The sequence below is a fragment of the Prunus mume genome, linkage group LG1 (assembly GCF_029339155.1).
Source record: "Prunus mume cultivar Tortuosa linkage group LG1, ASM2933915v1, whole genome shotgun sequence".
Taxonomy (NCBI): domain Eukaryota; kingdom Viridiplantae; phylum Streptophyta; class Magnoliopsida; order Rosales; family Rosaceae; genus Prunus; species Prunus mume.
In genome coordinates, this window is record NC_142698.1 from 10,042,471 (window position 1) to 10,063,628 (window position 21,158).

At 36.6% G+C, this 21,158-nt stretch overlaps 3 protein-coding genes and 1 pseudogene across 4 annotated transcripts; 3 read left to right on the forward strand and 1 right to left on the reverse strand.

The window, feature by feature from the left end:
• The first annotated feature begins 713 nt into the window (after window positions 1-713).
• LOC103335016 (protein SKIP34) lies at window positions 714-1,378 on the forward strand. Its single transcript, XM_008238007.2, has one exon. The coding sequence runs from the start codon at window positions 873-875 to the stop codon at window positions 1,167-1,169; it is 297 nt and encodes a 98-aa protein (XP_008236229.2). The 5' UTR covers window positions 714-872; the 3' UTR covers window positions 1,170-1,378.
• Window positions 1,379-4,441: 3,063 nt separating this feature from the next.
• LOC103335025 (Xanthine/uracil permease family protein) lies at window positions 4,442-11,195 on the forward strand. Its single transcript, XM_008238018.3, is given in 11 exon segments — window positions 4,442-5,498; window positions 6,685-6,782; window positions 6,870-7,040; window positions 7,276-7,376; window positions 7,944-8,079; window positions 8,233-8,283; window positions 8,847-9,134; window positions 9,513-9,747; window positions 9,936-10,219; window positions 10,689-10,871; window positions 10,873-11,195. Coding segments are annotated over 11 exon segments (2,253 nt in total). The 5' UTR covers window positions 4,442-4,822; the 3' UTR covers window positions 10,903-11,195.
• A 1,735-nt stretch (window positions 11,196-12,930) lies between these two features.
• On the forward strand, window positions 12,931-15,897 carry LOC103335889 (polygalacturonase-like). Its single transcript, XM_008238928.2, has 4 exons — window positions 12,931-13,533; window positions 14,589-14,878; window positions 15,021-15,249; window positions 15,531-15,897. The coding sequence occupies exons 1-4, from the start codon at window positions 13,048-13,050 to the stop codon at window positions 15,747-15,749; spliced, it is 1,224 nt and encodes a 407-aa protein (XP_008237150.2). The 5' UTR covers window positions 12,931-13,047; the 3' UTR covers window positions 15,750-15,897.
• A 2,913-nt stretch (window positions 15,898-18,810) lies between these two features.
• LOC103335900 (phenylacetaldehyde synthase pseudogene) lies at window positions 18,811-20,663 on the reverse strand (annotated as a pseudogene). Its single transcript, XR_016127805.1, has one exon. The product of XR_016127805.1 is annotated as a phenylacetaldehyde synthase pseudogene (transcript).
• Window positions 20,664-21,158: the final 495 nt, after the last annotated feature.

The following is a 21,158-nucleotide window of genomic DNA, read 5'->3' on the forward strand; positions in this document are numbered from 1 at the left end:
ATATTATAATATAAATATATACACGTATTTACATGTATATTATTATTATTATAACATACCCATATATATTTTATATATTATAAATATACATATATTTATTTATTTATATGTATTATACCCATGTATATATTATAATATACATATGTACACCTATATACACATTTATTATATATGTATAATATATGTACATATATATTATACATATAATATATGTATATATATACACGTACATACATGTATATTATATATTATAATATATATATGTGTGCATATATATATATATATATTATGTATGTATATATACATGTATTATATATATATTATGTATGTATATATACATGTATTATATATATATTATGTATGTATATAATATATGTAATATATGTATATATACATATATACATATATATATATATATACACATATATGTTATACATATTATATATTTATGAATATATACATATATATTATAAAATACATATATACACTTACATAATATATGTATTTATATATATATATATTTCGAAAAAATAAAAAAATCTAGTCCTAGTCCAAGCATACACCAAATGCAGGATAAGTGTTATCCAACTTAGATCAAGCCAAGACAGTCCCTAAGTACAGTCCATGAAAAGGTAGTCCAACAAACGAGCCTAGAGTATTATTGCTATAAATACAATAAAAAAATATTTAAAAAACACAAAAGTCTACCGTGAAACTAATCAGAATAGTTCCTCCAACTCAACGGTCTAGATCCCAGATAAAACCCCCAGACACAAAAACACAAAAGAAACTCTTTCTTCTCTCCCTTCTCTGCAAATTCTCTTCCCAAATTCTTAACATCGCGCATCAATCAACATCACCACGCAAAAATCATGTGTTACGGTCAGCAACGACCCTTCTCCGGAGACAACCTGACCCCTACGCGCGTCGTCCGATTGCCGAACGACAACGCGGTTGTGGTCGCAGATCTGCGCGGCCGCCTGGCTCAGACGGAGGCACGGCTGGCGCGAGCCAGGGCTCGGGAAGCAGAGCTCAGCCGCCGCCTCAATGAGATGAAACGATTCGTTTCGGTCATGGAGATCCTCGAAACCTACCTCAAACGTCGCTTCCGCGAGCAGCAAGAATATGTATCTGGCCTCTTCTCTCCCTCTCCCCTGTCAAGTAAATAAAAAGCCCCAAACCATCACTAATTGCCTTCTTTTCTCTTGCGCATTTTATCAAACACCTCTTGTTCATAGTTTTCGCTTTTTACTTTTTTCGTTTTTTGTTTTGTTTTTTAGGTTGGTTTTAATGGTTCTGGGTTTATCGTCAGGTCCTGTTTGTGTTTGTATTATTACATGACATTATTATCAATGTGATGCAGATTATTGATGAACAAGATATATACTTGGATATTTATCTAGTGTAAAACAACTAGTAGATTTGCTGTTGTTTGGAATTTGGATACTGGAATCATTTTAGTGTCATTGATTTTCTATTGCATGATTTTCATTTTGGTGGTTTGGGTATGGTCATTGGTTCACTTCTTTGTTAAATTGGAGAGACCGGAATGCAAAATTTCATATATTTTAGAGAGCATATGTTTATGCTCATTTGGTTAGTGATCAGCAGCTAGGTAATGAATCATTTGTCTGTTTCTACTAAAGTGTGGATTTGAGATTTTGGATTTGCAACAATTTTTTAAGTTGCCATTGTGTTCAATTGAGGAGAAAAGCTGGAGGGCTCTTCATCAAACATGTAGGTACATTTTCTAACCCAAACTATGAGCACATGCTATGGTTTGAAAGGAAATCTTTTTGTGTGGATATTTGTCTTTGTACTTTGTAGAAAGGGGAGAAAGTTGGTAGGCATCTCCTAACCAGCCCTCAGGCTTACTTGTTACCAGTAGAACTGGTTATGGCTGTGGATTGAAATGGGCTTTTGTTGAATGGAGAAAATTATCTCACTTACCAATGAGATTGAAGGCTTTTTTTTTTTTGAGGTCCAAGAAGTCATCTCATTAGAAAACAGACCCCAAACTAGGGAGCAACAAGGATGAGATTTAAGGTTTAAATGCTATATATATATATATATATATATATATATATATAACTTTAAGCTATCTGCAAAATGGTGCTCAACTCAACAAAAATAATCAAGTTATGACTGCTTTGAGTTTTCTTTTCTTAATATGCAGTTGATTTCTTTCACTTAGTAGGACTATTTGTATATATATTATTACTTGTAACATTTTAATGGATCTGATTTGAGGGAAGATGGATCAAGTCAGTTAAAATAGGCTCACACCAGTAACTGGATTGATAAATAGGTTGCAGTTGGATAGTGGATACAAAACTAAGGAGCTTTGCATTTAGGTTCTTAGTTTAAACTGTTGAGAGTTTTGATATTTTTTTCTCATAACTTGAGCTCTTATAATTTTAAGTGGGTTAGGAACTGAATAAGAAGTAGAACTTCTTTTACTGGAAGATTGTGAAATTTCCGCTCTCTTAAATAGACTAATTTACGTGCGGTTTTGATTAACATAAACTCTATCTTAATATTTCTAAAATCTCGTGAAACTATTAACAATCAAAATTGGAATCTACTATCTATATTCAACCTTACTGTTAACAAAATTTCTATCTTTTTGTCTCAGTCTTCTGTTCTTTATTCTGATACAATGAAGTGGAATGCCTGGCCAAAAGTCCAGTGCTTATCTGCTTGTTAGCTGCAATTTCAGCAGGGTAAAACAGAATCTGCTTAGTTGAAATGTGTTGTTGGGCTATTATGGCTCAAAGGCTACAATATTCTCCTATAACCTAGTGAAATTGTAATTTACACTGCATGTCGTTTTGTGGTTTCCATGATCTTGAAACTGGGGGTTTAAGCATCACAATCCACTCGGGATTTTGGAATCATTCCCCTCCATATTTTTCTTTTCTTTTGTAGTCGAGTGAATTCAAAGAACCAAAAAGTCTTAAACTTTCTCCTTTTGAAGGTTGGCAGGACTTGCAGTTGAATTTGCTTTTGTTGGCCGAAATGACTTTTTGGTTGGCCAGAAGAAAGATATGGAATCTTATAAATCGTTTTTATGATCCTTCTACTTCACGATAACCTTCACAAGTATGGATAGATAATGATTAAGCTAAGGACCTTAGATATAGAGATGACAATCAAAGGAGGGCAAGATTGTCATTGACGTCGAAGTTTAAAATTATTTATTTATTTATTTTTGGTAGAACATTAATCTCCAGCTCTGCTCTCCCAATAACATCTCCTCAAGTTGGAGTTATACTTATATCCCATTTGACAAGAAAACTTAGTTGCGACGGGAATAATACTGTTTTGCTATCTTCGGCTAATAATTTTATGTTACGTGGAAGTTCTATCAAACGTGTCATGTTGTTATTGGCCGAGAGTATTCCTGTTTCATCGAAGTCTCTCTCTCAATTGAGAGGCCTTCTGTGATTTTCGAAGTATTGACACAACTGCAACCTCCGATATGTTGAAAGCTGCTTGCTCATCTTGTTTAAAATACTCTTACCAACTCAGCAACATACTTTAAAGAAACAAAAATAAAAATAAAAGGAAGCAAAAGAAAAAGAACAGAGTTGCCAAGCATATCTCTTCCGCAACGGAGAAAAAGAAAAATCCTACTGAAGGTAGTGTGATAGAACAATAAAGCATGGAAACAGATCTTGCCAATAACCCCTTTTGTGACAGTCGACAAAGTTAAGTAATCTTTTAATTGTATATTTAAGTAAAAAGATACACTCACAAATAACATCTTTAATTGTCTTTAGGCTACAAAGTCCAAGCGAAGGTGACAGAATGGGCCTGACTCTCAACTTTCATATTCAATCCATACTTCATTGTCTTTCTTTGATAATCCAACTCTTATACACTTATAAAAGAAAAAAAGATGCAATTTTATAAAAGTTAGTTTTGATGAATTGGAGGAATTCAAAATCTCTAAAATAAAGAACAAGGAGGAAGTGAATGAATATACAAAAGGGAATTTGTGAAGCTCAAAATGAGAATATTAAGCACAAAGAATTTATAGCTCAAGTGATTAGGAGAAGTTATCATGCACTCAGGGGCGGAGCCATAGTAAGGCCTGTCATGGCCCTGGCCCCCCATTTAATTTTTAATCTATTGTAATATATTATAAAATATATGTTATAGCAATACAATTACTGCAATTAGATTAGTTAAGACCCTCTCAGTTGAAGATAAAAATCCTATGTAGAAGTAATTTTGAAATTTTAACCCCTCCATGCTAAGAATCCTAGCTCTGACAATACATGCACTCGTTACGAGGTCTTGTGTTGGATTCTTCCTCTCCAAATATCGTACATTACGTTTCCTCACAACGGCCAGAAAACGGGGGCGTTTCAGTAATTTCAGCAAAAAAGCAAAACTTAAACTGAAAGCAACTAGCGAGCGGCAAACAGATTAGGAAATAATAAAAATAAATGAAAGATGAAGAAGAAGAAGATGAAGCTCACTCACACTTATCTCAAGCAACAGTCGTCCCGATCACACCATTACTCGCATCATTACAGTTAGAAATTAGCAGAAATAAAAATGATGAAGCTCTCTTGTTCACCCTCTCACACACCTTTCCCCATCCCAACAAACCCAACTCATTCTTTCTTGCTTTGCTTTCACTCTCCCTCTCTCTTTCTCTAATTTAATACTTTATTTCTTCTCGTTCTTAGTTTGCTGAGCTTCTTCTTTGTGCTGCTCTCTGGGTAGGAAACTGAGGCAAGCTCTTTACCTTCTTTAGTTTTGAAGCTTATTTTTGTTGAAAAAACTGGTACCCAGTTGAAAGGAAGCTTTAATGGAACCGGGGTCGAGCTCAGAGCCACTGGACAAGGCTGAGAGAGAGAGGGGACCGAGGGGTGGTGCTGCAATAGGCTCTGTTGAACCCAAGATCTCGGCTTTTGTGCCGAGGAGGGATCACAATCCAAGAGAGCTGAGATCTTGGGCCAAAAGAACTGGGTTTGTCTCTAATTTCTCTGGGGAGACAGCTACTAGTGGCAGTGTGAGAAATGATAGTGCTGGGTTTGGTTTGGAGACGGGTTTTGATGAGAGAGGTGGTGGCGGGTCGTCTCCAAAAATCGAGATTGATCCGGTTTTGGGCCGGACTAAGCCCAGTAAAGGGATTGAGATTGAGCCAGCTACTGGTCCTGGACATGGAGGGGTGAGGAATGAGAGAGATGAAACAGTGCGGGGTGAGAGTAAGCGGAGGAGGACTGAGAATGAGCCTGTTTTGGGTGCTAAAGATGATGATAGAAGAGACGGTGTCAATGGAAATGAGAATAGGAATGGAAGTGGGAATGGGAATGGGCATGGAGTCACAACAGTTGCTTCAGCAGCTGAGCCGAAGATAATTGATGATGAGAAATATGAAAGAGATGTAGAGATGAATTATCCAGATGGTGAAGAACCTGTTCATGGAGGGTGGGGGAGACCGTCTGCAATGAAGATTGGATTGAGAGAAAATCCGGGTTTTGGTTAGTTTACTTTCATTCCTTTTGTTTTAATTTGTTGATCAATCTTTAAATCGGATTAATTTGTTGATTAGGGAATTGCTAGTTTTTGTTTGTGATAGTTGTATAGTTAATTTGTAGTCTTTATTTCTAGGCAAGAGATTTTCAATATAGTACCATGGGGCAGAATGAGTTAAAATACTATTGTTTAGGAAAGAAAGGGTTTCTGGCAAAAATAGCGAAATTTTGCATCTTAATAAAAAGTAGTCATTCAAAATTTTGTCTTCAGAAAGTTTAAAAGCCAGTAAAAATTTGATGCTGATGAAACAAAGCTGGTGATTTGTTAAGTTTATGTTTTCAGTACTTTAAAGCTCCGGAAAAGAAAAGTAGGTACGAGGAGGCTAAACTTTCAATGTTTCATTCTTCAATATGGGTAAGGCCAGGTAAATAAAAAATAGGCTGAATCTTGTAATAGGGGAGGCATGATTTCCTTAAGCAACACCTCCCATTTCTCATAGCATTTGTTTGCTGGAATAGGGGTTAGGAATGGGTCTGAGATTCCTTTCTTAGGTTTGGTAGGTGCAAACATGAGAAAGGAAGGGTGGGTTTCTCATTCCCATGTTTTAGTTCTAGCTTTATGATACATGGTATGGTAATGACAACTTTTCCCATTTGAATACAAATGCTACATTCCATTGGTTTCTAAAAACCCTTGGAATGGGAATGGGTATGGGGTTCTTGAAGTCCCATTCCCTGTAACAAACGCTACCAGTGCAACAGATATGGGCTAGCACTTAGGTGGCAGGCAAAGATGAACACTGTAAGGGGGAAATAGCATTGAGAAAGAACACAAGCTTGTAAAGCAATCTACTATTCTTTTTCTTCCTTTTCCAGAGAAGAATGGCTGAAAACGTTCCTTTCAACATTGATATCTCCTGACCCTGAACTTTAGTGCAAGTTTGATGGGTTAGTGCAAGTTTGCTTCAGCTTATGTTGTTTAGACAAAGGTTTCAAAACTAGAACAAATGTTGTGGTGTTCTCTTAAAATAAATTGATTGATTCAGTCTGGCTGTGGTTAGTGATCAGTAACCAAAAGGCATTCCTATTACACAAATAATATCTTAGCAAGAGTGAATATCCACTCTTGAATCTGGCTTCACAAAAAATTAGTTTTCTTTCCTTACTCTCATCTGATTGTTTTTCATGGCAGTTCCACTAATGTATTACGGTCTGCAGCACTATTTATCACTGGCTGGTTCCCTTATATTCATCCCCCTGATCATTGTACCGGCCATGGGTGGAACAGATGTAAGCATGTATTCTCCTGCATTCTTTTTGTCTTCTAACTTAAGAGGGAAAACTCACTGTTTATATAATTTGCATAAATGATCATAGAAGGATACCTCCACGGTGATTTCAACAATGCTGCTGGTTTCTGGAATGACAACAATACTGCACTCTTACTTTGGAACTCGACTTCCATTAGTTCAAGGAAGTTCATTTGTATACTTGGCACCGGCACTAGTTATCATGAATGCTCAGGAATTTCGAAATCTTACGGAGCATGTAAGTTCAGTAACTAAGGGCTAAGATTCTATCAACTGTAATATCCTTGAGATTTTTCACTGTTACCTGGAATGTTCTAACATCCAGGTACAATTTCCTACTTGAAATCAGTATGTTTTGCCACATATTTGAGGATTTGGAAATTATACCTTTTTGAAATGGAGCGACTTCCTTTAATTTCATGTCAAATGTATCACGGACCTCATAGTTTCATTGTCTATTAATTTCATTGCAGAAATTTAGGCATATAATGAGAGAACTGCAAGGAGCTATAATTATTGGTTCGATATTTCAGAGCCTTCTGGGATTTAGTGGTTTAATGTCTTTATTGCTGAGGTAATTCAAGAGATTTCTTGTAAAATTTTCATTTTGCCGATATTTCGATGTTTATTAAAAAGACAAATAATATGTATTTTCTGGAATAAAAAGGGGGGGATACATTGGTTCTGCTCCTAATCCTCTGTCTGTCTCTGTCTCTGTCTCTCTCTCTCCCTCTCATGTGTGTGTGTGTATATATATATACACACACACATATCATGTCATTCATTTTGTTTATTTATGACAATGCAATATAACACTAACTTAGGGAAACATATTTGCATTTTTGGCTTGCATAACCATGTCTTGGAGCTGGGGCAAAGAGGATTTCGCTGGCACTACTGGAAATAATATATATTTTTTCTACATGTAAACATAATAGGGGGCCTAATGTTTGTTGTTGATAAATCAAATCGTGGTTGCCCATTTAGTTGCATCAAAGGTCTTAGTGAATTTGATATGTTTAGTAATTTTAAAACTGAATAATCATTGCCAGCAGCTATCATGATTTGTATTCTGGTTTTTGCTAGTACTTGTATAAACTATGCCATTTCTCTTTCTGATCTATATGATAACACATTGCAGATTGATACATCCCATTATTGTTGCACCAACAGTTGCTGCAGTAGGTTTAGCGTTTTTTAGCTATGGCTTTCCACAAGCTGGGAGTTGTGTGGAAATAAGTGTTCCGCAGATACTTTTGATTCTCATATTCACCCTGGTAAGTGAGTGCGTGGTACTAAATATGCCTATGCAGCCTGTTCTATACAGCTGTCTTTAAGAAGTCTTCCACATTTAATCATCTTAATTCTTAAATGCTTTGGCTAAGTGTTAACAAATATTAAGTACTTTACTTTTGTTGCTATGTTTATAGTACCTTCGAGGCGTATCCATCTTTGGGCATCGCTTTTTTCAGATTTATGCGGTAGGTATCATACCTTTCAACGTCTTGGTTCATTGAAAGCTATATTATTTTTTAAATTAGATATTGGTTTTGTTTGGAGTCTTTTGACCTGGAAGATTTCAATGTTTCCTATGTGTAACTGAACCCTGTCCTATACTTTCCTTAGTCTTATCATCCACGTGTTGTGCTTTCATGGCAAGTTGAGTTCCCAACATCTTTCCAGAGAAGGCCCCAAATGTTATATAAGATTCGGCATTTTGGGACAAGATAATACTGCCAGGTTCAAACATTTAGTTTACACAGTGACATCAGTAATCACCATCCTGGCTGGATAATCTTGTTGTAATATATATTCATGGCCATCATAAATTATTGGACTCGGTTAGATGTGAGTGTCTTGCCAATGACTGTCTGACGTGCCAAATTCTAAAATGAAATTACAAAAAAGAAAAGAAAAAAAGATTAGCATTAAAAATAATGTTCTCATTTTCTGTTGGTAGCACTCATAACTGTTTTTCTAATACTTTATGGTACATGTCGATATTGTAACTTAATTGATCTTGCTGACATTTTTCTTATTGCAGGTTCCCTTAAGTGTTATGATCATATGGACTTATGCATTCTTTTTGACAGCCGGTGGAGCATACGATTACAAAGGCTGCAGCCCTGATATACCTAGTTCAAATATCCTAATAGATGCTTGCAGAAAGCATGCATATACTATGACACATTGCAGGACCGATGTTTCAAATGCATGGAGAACTGCTGCATGGGTCAGGATTCCATACCCTTTACAGTGGGGTCTCCCTATCTTCCATTTCAGGACTTCCATTATCATGATTTTTGTGTCGCTCGTAGCATCAGTTGATTCGGTGGGTAGCTTATAATTCAAATGCAACTGAAAATAAGTTATAAGTATGATGTCACATGCTTGTGTTCTCTCACACACCAGCGCTGCTTATGTCATGTCATTGGTGAGAGGAGCATCTAAGCTGCTAATGCCTCGACCTTTGAATGGTGGGATTATTTAAACACCCTTCAATAGTGCTATGACTTTGGGCTATGGTGAAGGCTTTGTGATTGCACAATAGCACTCATCCCTGTCCTATAATATTTTTTTGGTTGGAAGTCCTTTTTTTCCCCTTCTTACTAATGTTAAAAACTTATATATTTACTCTAGGGTAGTGAATGAATGTAAATATGAAATTACCAGCATGACACTGATGCACAGGGTGTAAAAACTTATCCAGGTTGGAACATACCACACTGCATCTGTGCGTATTAATTTGCAGCCTCCAACGCCAGGAATTGTCAGCAGAGGAATTGCATTGGAGGGTTTCTGCAGTATATTGGCTGGAATTTGGGGTTCAGGTACTGGGTCAACAACCTTGACAGAAAATGTACATACGATTAACATAACGAAGGTGGCAAATCGCAGGGCCGTGGAACTTGGAGCAGTTTTCTTAATCTTTTTCTCGTTTATAGGTAAAGTACTTCAAAACCCCATAAGTTTGAATTGCTGTCAAAAACACAAAGTAATGTTTTATTGTTGTGTTAAATTATGCTTCGTATTGGATGCTGTCATAATTGACAGTATACTGCATGTACCCTTGTTGGATACTTCAGGAATTTTTCTTTTTAAAAAATGTATTTTGTCACTCATTGTTTTGTAGGAAAAGTGGGTGCCATTCTTGCCTCTATACCATTGGCCTTGGCTGCTTCAGTACTGTGCTTCACGTGGGCCCTTGTTGTGGCATTGGGTCTCTCAACTTTGCAGAATAGTAGTCAAGCAGCAAGTTTTAGAAACATAATGATCGTTGGTGTTTCATTGTTCCTTGGTTTATCTATCCCAGCGTATTTTCAACAGTATCAACCCGAATCCAGCCTCATACTGCCTAGCTATTTTGTTCCCTATGGAGCAGCATCTAATGGACCACTCCATACGGGCATTAAACAAGTAAGAAAGCTATTTTATCCTTGTTTCCTTACGGATTCTAAATGCACAAATACGTGAAAAATCAGAGCTTCACTTCCCCCTTCCTAAGAACTATCGAATGAAAAAAAAAGGGGGGGAAAAAAAAAGAGAGGAACTTCTACCGGAATAGTGATGAATCAAATGACAACATGCTATTTTGAAGTACCATGACATTGAAAATTTCCTGCTGACTTGATAATCAAGGAAGCTCCAAGGTAGTGAGCCCAGATACTGTAAGTTACAAAAAGAACAGTTTTTCTGATGAACTGGTTTCTGAAGATGGTTAAAATCATATTTGGGGACTGATAAATATGATCAAAATATGACATTCTAGGAGTCTAGGGCCCATGTTTTAACATGTACAGGCACGCATGTTTACTGTCCTAGCCTCTTCCATGTACAGTTTCAAGTTCTGTTTTATGAGCTAAATTGTTGTTTCAATGCCTGGCAGCTTGACTTCGTTATAAATGGACTACTGTCTTTGAACATGGTGGTGACATTTCTAATAGCATTCGTACTAGAAAACAGTGTTCCAGGCAGCCGGCAGGAGCGAGGGGTTTATATATGGTCACGTCCAGAAGACATCTCAACCGATCCATCTTTGCTTGAAGATTATTCCTTGCCAAGAAAACTTTGCAGATGTCTTTGCCGGGAAAAACATCTAGGTGTGTGATATTTTATAGTAATGTGAAAATGCAAAGGCACTTGGTAGATTTTGGGGGCACAGAAGAGTGGATATAGTAAAGCTGGAGTGAAGAGAAATGATAATCACACGATATAGACACATAGCAATAGCTTCCTTCACCAAATTGGAAATGTTAGAGAATAGTTTGCAACCATTGTGATTCCAATTGTACAATGACTTAAAACAGTTTTTTATGGGCTACAATTTAGCTCTTTGTAATATGTAAATCCATCAAATAGTTATTCATTCTAAATAAAAGTTTATTGGAACTGACTCTTGCATTAGTGGAAGAATTAGTATAAATACTACTTGAAAGCACAAAGTCCACTCTAGCCTATACGTGAATCCGCCCTTGATTCCAACCATTTAAAAGTTTCAGAGTCAGAATACCATATGAACTCTGAATCTGAAACAAGAGGTAAAATTGACGATCACATGATCAAACCATTGGTAAAATGAAATTTATACCCTCGAAGCATTCTCTCCATTCTCTACCTTCAGTTGCTTATCTTGGACAAGCTGTTAGATTTTCTCCTTGGCATCGAATATTTCTTTTTCATCTGATTTGCATTTCCATGTTTGTTCTGCTTGCTTAAGTGGAAAGCTGACATGATGATCATTCTACCAGTGCATTTCAAAAACTAGATAATGTTGTTTGGGGCTCGTCTTTATGAGTCAATAGAGTAACCTTGTCAATAGACTCGAAACTGAACCAAGCCGAACCATGCTCAGGCCTATCATATCGTATCCTAGTATCCTAGACCCCACACCGTATGCTTCCCCTTCCTTTATGTGTAAATTATATATAACTGGCCCTCCACCTTTCAAATTACAATATTGCCTAACTAAATATTGAAAAAAAAAACTGTCATTTTCTGTTCTAATGAACAAAACGTGAATAGGATGTAAACACACACTTATTCACCTGTTCTCATCGTGATGTCTCATTCAGATTGATCCGTCCAATTCCATTAATTCCGTGAATAGTACAGTCTGTCTGGTCTGCCTATACGATGAACGTCCTCCTCTAGCCTTGCTGGTTTGTGGTTTTATAACTTTTTGGCTATATCAACGTTTCTTTTAAAACAAGATATAGAAAAACGGCTCTGGTATATACAATATTGTATCTTATAAGCAAGTAGTACAACTATACGTGGAGCACCAAGTACCACTACAAAAAAAAAAGTGGCAACAGTCACCATTATTTGGTGACATTTGCTGGGGTGACTAAAGGCTTTAGTCACCAAAACCCAAAAATGTCATCAAATGCCACCAAATAATGGTGACTGTTGCCACGTTTTTTTTGTAGTATACAATATATCCTCTCATATGTGGACTAGAAGTACGTACAGAATCTAAGTAAGGCATAGAGAGCATCCTTTGTGTACCTGTGGTTTGGTTTGGTTTTCGTTTCGTTAAGCATAAATCACTCCAAGATGATAAGGTTTAGAATCCTGCGGTTTTCCCAACTCTCGCACACCAGAATCCATCAGGATAAGGTTTGCCACTCTGGCCTTATATTGGTTTTGTTTACCTTGTACCATTTGATCATTATGTGTACAAAATGACTTGCCACATCAAAATCCATATATATTTCTCTCTCATGGGCTCAAAAGATGTTCTTAGTCTTTTTCTGGTTTTTAAGAACTTTTGGAGTTAACACCCAAACAAGGACGGAACAAACATCCTAAAATTTTAAAAATAAAAAAAATATCAAAGAGACCTCTAGGGCAAAAGTACACCAATTGATGATATAGCTTGCTAGCATCTTTTTAGGGTTCAACCATTTGGGGCTAGAATATTAGTATGCGTTTTTTTTTTTTTTTTTTTTTTTGCTTTTTATGATTTAAGGCACAATGGGTGGAATAGGTTTTGCCAACAATGAGTAATCGTTTGCATAAATAGTTTGGTTTTGTATGTCACAAAAGGCACAAAACCCTTCTTGGCACAAAACTATTCTTGGTGCCGTACCCTTAGTAAATAGTTTAACCCTATAAATACCCCTTAAACAGTTTCAACTTCCTCACCACCTCAGCTTATAGTTAACCTCTCTCTCTCTCTCTCTCTCTCTCTCTCTAGCTGAGACAAATTAAAACTCCCCAAGTACGTTGTAGTGCCCAAATCAATGGCAAAGTCATCATGTCCTAGAAGCCTCATTCTTGTTCTCTCATGTGTACTTGTGTTTGCCTTCATGAACAACTCATCAGCCTTAGCGTCCAGTGGTATTAATAATTACCGTGTGGTCAACTTAGGAGCCAAACCAGATGGCAAGACTGACTCAACCAAAGCCTTCCTTTCTGCATGGGACAAAGCTTGTGCCTCCGTGAGGCCAGCTGTCATTCACGTCCCGCGTGGGACGTTCTTGCTAGGCAATGCCATCTTCAAAGGGCCATGCAACAACCAGGCCACCACCTTTCGCATCGCGGAAGGCACCCTCGTTGCCCCATCCGATTACCGGGTCCTTGGAAATGCTGGTAACTGGCTTTCGTTTCAGGATGTGCACGGCCTCAACATATCTAGCTCTCACGGAATTCTTGATGGCCAAGGCACTGGTTTGTGGGATTGCAAGGCCTCACCACTAGGCAAGAGTAATTGCCCTACCGGAGCAATCGTACGTAACTTTAATTACTAATTCAGATCACCAAATTATTGTCCATAATTTAAGTACCCTTTTAGACTTTTAGTTGATGGGCGGTGGCTAATAAATTACCTTCCATTCATATACAAGATATAGAATTTTATTAAAATAATATGCAACATCCATGGCAGGCATCAAGTACGTACAAAATTGGTGTTGTTAGTGGGTATTGTTGATTGGTCAGTTTGTGGTCACTGTTCATTTTACTTCACTTAACTGAAATATTCTCTAGTTTTATCTTTTTGTGCTTAAGTGGTTCCAAACGATATCATTTTTGTTTGTTTTCTTGGGAGGGAATCAGACTTTTGACTTATTGTATTTCTAACCTATTAACCCACTCTCGTTTACAGGTTAAGCATTTTGAATTTCGGATTTAATACTATTTAGGACTCGTTTTTGGTTTGCGGATTGAATTTATTGGGAATAAACTTCTCATGTCTAATCTTACAAGATGAGAATGGATAATGTTCATTCTTATGTTTGGGTACGCTATTTTCTCTCATTCTCATATTTGGTTAGTGCAGTATTAAGAATGAAAAGTTATTCAGTTTTCCAACAATAACCTTGGTTTTTTATCATTAAAAGTTATTAATATGAACAATTTTTTAAGCGTCAAAAGTCGTGGTATTTAGAAATAATAACATGGGTAAGTTAGTAAAAAAACACTACATTAATTGCTTTTCTAAGTGGGGGGAAATAGTGAGCCAAGGGTATGAAATTCTCCCTACATATAGAAAGTCCATACCCAAGAGTCCAGAATTGCATTCCCAATAGTGCACTTACCAAACATAGAAATGCAATTTGAAACTCATTCCAAGCGCTTAAACTTTGAACCAAATGGACCTTAGTGTTTATATTTAAAAGAACTAAATGTGAGTCAAAATCGACACTACTAAAACATAAAAAATGCATATAGAAACCTTGTGAGTTTAGATTAAGTTATTAACTACTTAAGTACCTAAGCTTAGGGAAGTTACATATATAGAGCATGTACATATGAAGTGTGTGTTTGCGTGGGTTATGTGCAGTCACTGGGTTTCTTCAACTCGAGCAACATTGTGGTGAGTGGATTGATATCACGAAACAGCCAAATGGTCCACATAATCATCAAAGGTTATCACAATGTGAATATGCTTGGAATTAGGGTTTCTGCCTCTGAAAAAGCCCCCAACACCGATGGCATCCACATTCAAATGTCATCAGACATCACCATTTTCAACTCTGATTTTTCAACCGGTGATGATTGTGTCTCAATTGGCCCTGGCACCTTTAACTTGTGGATCGAAAAGGTTACTTGTGGACCCGGCCATGGAATTAGGTACGTCAAAATTAAATAGGGCATGCATTTGTAATCAAGCTAATCAAACTAGCATACAAGGATATGTTTTAGTATACTTTAAAGAACTTTTGTGTTTTTTGATTTACTTCTAAATTTTGAATCGATTTGATTGGTGTTGCAGCGTTGGAAGTCTAGGGTGGGAGATGCAAGAGCCCGGTGTGCAAAATGTAACAGTTAAAACTGCTACTTTTAAGAATACCTTGAATGGTGTCAGGATTAAATCTTGGAGTAGACCTAGCACTGGATTTGCTAGGCACATTCTCTTCCAACATGCCGTAATGGTCAATGTCAAAAATCCCATCATTATTGATCAAAACTACTGCCCTAACAACGAAGACTGCCCTCGTCAGGTAAAGATATCATAAGAGTTCTGTAGTAAATTCAATTACAAGCTTTTTGTTTTCCCAGACAATCACATACATAGCTAGCTGAATTTTTCAAAATATTGGCATCACCCAAATATAATGTCTAATTTGGAAATGTATCAAAAGCTTCATGGGTTTTCGACAAAAAAAAAAAAAGATGAAGCCCAATCTTTTCCGTTCGTCAAACTTGCTACATTTTGCACCATATACTTGGTTACTTGATAGCTAATTTTGTGTTCATCTTTGATAACACTTTGTCTGAACAGGTTTCTGGAATCGAAATTACCGATGTGACGTACCAAGACATCCACGGTACATCAGCAACTGAAGTTGCAGTGAATTTCGATTGTAGTTCCAAGAATCCTTGTACGAGGATTAGATTGGAGGATGTGAAGCTCACTTACAAGAACCAACCATCTGAAGCTTCATGTAGCCATGTAGATGGAACAGCTGCAGGTACAGTTCAGCCTGCAAGTTGTTTGTAGAGGAATTGCGATGGAGTGTATCTCGTGAAGTAGGAAATATAAACCTTTGTCATCTTATAGGACCAAAAGAATCATAGTTATACACATTACTTAAGTTATAAAAACAATTTTAGGTCAATAAATGAAGTACAATAAAATCATTTATGTTGTCTTCGTTAAATTTCAGAGAGACGGGTCATCGGCCCACTACTTGCAACATCGATATTGTCCTCAACTTAACTACTTACAAAGCTCAATTGGTGTGGGGTTTTATCACAAAAGGTCTTCGTGTTATTAAAAGTGAAACCATTTATTATATGAGACTTTCTATTTTGTTAAGTTTCTGATATAGGGAAACTGATGTCAGGGTAAATCATGACATAATCATGCATTCATTATAAGATTCCTAATTGGAGTTATTTACACTTAAGTGCTTTTATATTAGTCCTATTTTTAATACAAAATTATAAATAAACTCAATCCTAAACATGTATTTATAAAAAAACTCAAACACTATTTAAACGTAGAAACACACCCAAAATCAACCCCAAAATCAACAATTGTATATTTTTTGGGTGTGTTTATAAATGGGTTTTAGGTGAGTGTAATGATGGGTTTTGGGTGTGTTTATAAAGTGTTTTGGGTGTTGGATTTTTTTATAATTTCAGCCCCCATTTTGGGTGTTTTAGTGAAACTCCCTATTTTTAATAGGATTAGATTTTATCTCTTGAGATTATTTTCCTAGTTGGATCTTATTTTGGTTTAAGTACACATATCCTTTTTCATATTTGACTTGGAGAGCATGTTTCTTTTAATACCTTAATTGGGTTCATTGATTCAGCTTGGTATATATTGTTTCCTACTATAGCAATTGCTTGTATTGAAAGCCATCCTTACCTTCTCATATTGTGCTAAGCTGACGTATTTGAATTAAAGGTGATTAATGACCATATATATGGCTTTATGCTCTTTACTTGCAAAGAGGAGAACATGTCCATATAAAAAGATGACGTGATGCTCTGTTTAAGACACAGCTTTTAGATATTTTGGTTGAGCATCTAAATTTCCAAACAAAAGCTGTTGTGCATATCTTTGAGATAAATCATCAAGTGTTTCATGTTTACTTGGTGATTTATCAAACACTTTTATCATTTATATTTCATTTATTTGCATGTTCGGTGACTCATACGGTTGAGGGAACCAAGACCATAGTGGCGGTTTTCCTCTAGCGAGCTTGAAGTAATCGTGACCAATATTACCTTCAACATAAGGAGTGTCAAAAGATCATCCTGTGACAGAAGTTGAGTTACGAAGAAGTCAATAAACATTATCTAGAATATACGTCTAGGATAAGTGTGTGAGTATTTCTTGTAATCATCGTTCTATAGTGGATTTGTATTGGACTGAAGAGTCCCGTGGATTACACCCAGAGGTGGGGTTTTACCACATAGAATATTTCTCTGCGTGTTCCTTTATTTTATGCTCAGCACGTTTTAGGATTGATAAGCCATATCAATCCTGTTACCAAAGTTTATTTTTTGTTTATTGATTATAATTTTAAATTGGCCTATTCACCTCTCACTAGGTGTTGTTAGTCATCCTACAGATAATTTCAGTAATCTCAACATAGCTAGGAGGGCCTCCTCATGTGCTGCATTGTAAACTCAACGCATCGACTGTGCTTGTGTTGTGAACTTGTGACTCGACTAGGAGGTGATCTGTCCACTGGCGGACCCAGAAATTTTTGAGCGGAGGTGCAATATTGACTAAGTATGAAAATGGTTTTTCGGAATAATCATTTTCTCAAGATAATTTTTGGCGGCTTTTATTCCTTATACATCAAATAAGAAAACTTGAATTTATGAGATTTTAGTATGAAGTATATATTGACTTAATGAGCCATCATTTTTAGCTTAAATTGTATTTTGCACTAAAACCGAATTTTCATATTTTGATTTGGTGGGAATTTGATTTTCTAGTATTTTTATTTGAATCCAAATGGGGGGTACTTCCTTATTTACATTGTAAACTTAAGTAAATGGAGTAATATAAAAATAAATAAAAGTAAAAAGACAAAGACATTTACTTAAATGTTGAAAATGGAAATAAGGTAATCTGTACACCAGTTGAGCAAAGGGGCAATTTGAAGCACCTACAATAGTTTTTCCGGCGAAAAGAGGTGCAGCTGCACCTCCTTGCGCCTTAATAGATCCGCCTCTGGATCTGTCTAATTCAAAATGGCAGGGACGACCCGGGGGGCAGGGGTGGTGTTTAATTATAGCTGCAGTCTTCTCGTTTGATTGTTATTTTAGTCAAAGGTAATTCATAATTCATAATCAAGACAGGATCTCGGTGGCTTTCGTTCGGGTACGTAGTCCATTTTTCAGGCATTGATCTCAATATGTCCCCAATATTTTATTATAACACTTTGCATGTGTTCAAGGTTATGTAATAATAACTAATTAGCATAATTAATAGAAACGAAACCTCGTGACAAATTATTTTAGCATAATTATGCTTAGAATTTTGAGTTGCCACTTTAGAAACAGGGACATATAATTTTTTTTATCTTATTTATTTATTTATTTATTTAAATTTTAAGAAGTCTTGTTCTTCTTACGCAAAACAATACCATACCGTACGTCTCTCTCACTGTTTGTACAAATAATCATTCATGTTCCCACACTCACCATCTCCACTTCAATAGAGCAGTAGGCTTTATGCTGGCCAACAACCAACCTACCATAACCGTGGCCTTCTAGTTGCCATGCAATCCAAAATATTTCAAAACATAAAACACTACAATCAATTAACCTTTTTTTTGTATTGTCAATCAAGTATTAACTTTAACAAATATTTGATCAGACGTTACCAATCGAAACACAATTATTCAATCATAAATAACCTATTAGTGTAGTGATTTGAAGCAATTAATCTCACGAGAAAGGTCTTGAATTCGAATCTTCTAACATCTGTATAGTATGTGTGAGTTTAATTAGTATGTTATTGCCTCTCTCAAAAGCAAATCTCCTAAAAAAACATAATTATGCAATTCATAATATATTTTATTTAATCAACACATGACATGTTTACATTTTTTATTTTGTCTAAGTAACCCAAAAAAAAAACACTACCAACATTAACATAGAAATTAAAACAGACAGACCAAATTAAAAAGGAAAACATGGACATTACAAATTTGTATGGTTTAATTATTCATACATTCTATGCACTGAGATATTCTAATTATCATGCAATCATGTCCAACAATGGAAGCTTCAAATTTGCATCACCATCATCACCATGGTTCTTGAGGATGACATCTGCATGCTCTTGCACCACTTTCCAGGCCATGGCTATGTGTTTTTCCTCTGTTAGGGTTACACCCACTGCGCACCGTATCACGTACATACCTCCAACCATGGCATGAGTCATGAATACACGACCCGATGCATTGATGGCCTCCAGCAACTTGCAATTGACTTCATTTGTACATTTTTCAACATTAATCTCAATACCATTTTGATGAAAACTATTTGAAGTTGGAGTTGTTGGCTGAGAGTGAACTTGTCAATGAGCCTGAATTCTTAACCCAGAGACAGCAACAATCGAGTCCAGTAAAGAACCATTTGTGTGCATTGAAGCTAAATGAATCCACACCCTCAATGCCATCAATGAAATGGCGAAACTCGGGGCAAATGCATGTACTCCCTGCATATGCCGCATCCACGTTAACCCACATACCATGATGTTTCGCAACATCGCATAGTGGGCCTAATGGATCAACCGCAGTGGTCGCGGTTATTCCAACGGTGGCACATAAAAACAATGGCACCAGCCCAGCTTCTATGTCTGAAGATATTGCCAATTTTAAAGATTCAGGTGATAGTGCAAATGTTGTTGACCTGGTAGCCTCGATGGCCCGGAAATTCTTCGGGTTGATTCCAACAATTTGGGAAACCTTTTGAAGTGCACTATGTGTTTGGTCTGATCCATACACAACTAGCTTCCCTATGTTGTCTCCACCAATTCGGCTTAGCATTTGATCCCTGGAAGCTGCCATGGTGCAAACAATGGCCTCACAAGTGCTCCCATGGATTACACCACCACCATTGCCAGAGAAAAGGAAAGACTTGGGAAGCCTAAGCAGGTTTCCAAGCCAATCCATGACTATGCTTTCTAGCTCAGTTGCTGCTGGAGATGACATCCAATTGAAGCCCACCACATTGAACCCGGTACTAAGCATTTCACCAAGAAACCCTGCTATGCTAACATTTGAAGCAAAGTATGCAAAGAAGCTAGGACTTTGCCAATGTGTTAGGCCAGGAACAATATGTTCCCGCACATCTTGGAGGATGGTCTCAATGGGCTCTGGGTTATCTGGGGCGGACTCCGGCAAGCGCTTTCGGAGATAACCCGGATCGACTTGGCTTAGGACTGGGTACTTGTCTATGTTTTGGTAATAATCTGCTATGAAGTCTACCATCATGTGGCCTTGCCTCCTGAATTCCACAGGATCCAGAGCGCTAGTCATTTCCATGGGGGAAGAATTGCTGTTGCTTTCTTGTGGATGGTCGAGCTTGAGGCTATCCATTTGGAATATTGGATGTGAAACTGAAGGATGAACAAACTAATACCAAATAATGTGGGTGCACACCAATATCACACCTCTCTCAAACAAGCATAGGAAGGAAAAATATCTTTATTTAAGAGGGACTTTACTACTCACTATGGTCAAGATAGCATTTAAAGCTATGAAGAAAAATTTAAGACAGCAGCTATACTGGTGGAGACTACAGTCCAATTTCCCAACCAAACCAAGCCCTCTATATACCACAGTCCAAAAGATCGGAGTACATTACTGGAAAATTAGGTGCATTAAAACTATTCATACATAGGTACCTAAAATTCTTCATAGCTACTTTTGTATTCCCTCTATATACTTACTATTGACGGATGCCTTAAAAAAGATTATTTAATGGACACATTGTGGGACCCACTACGAATTTTATTTTAGCAATCCGAAACATCTATTTTCCAAGTCTTCATTCATATATCAACTTTGTAAAAATTAGACAAATCGGAAATCATTAAAACATCTAGTTGTGCCCAACAAAAGCATGGTGCTTCAAGAAAACACTAAAAGGATAACCATTTAAGTCAATGGTCAAATGATATTGGATTCAAGTGATTTTTTGCAGAGATGATATTTGAAGGAATACCTAAAAAATAGGTGTTGATATCATTGAAGTACAATGTAGAGTAAGTCCCACAAGGGTGTCCTTATTTGAGGATCCCTCAATGGAAGTTATATATATAGTCTTCTTCTATTGATTGAGATCCCTCAAATAATCTTTTTTGACGTTATTTGAGGACAATATATGAGGTTATTTGAGGGACACCTTTTGTGTCCACTATATTTTTGTTCTT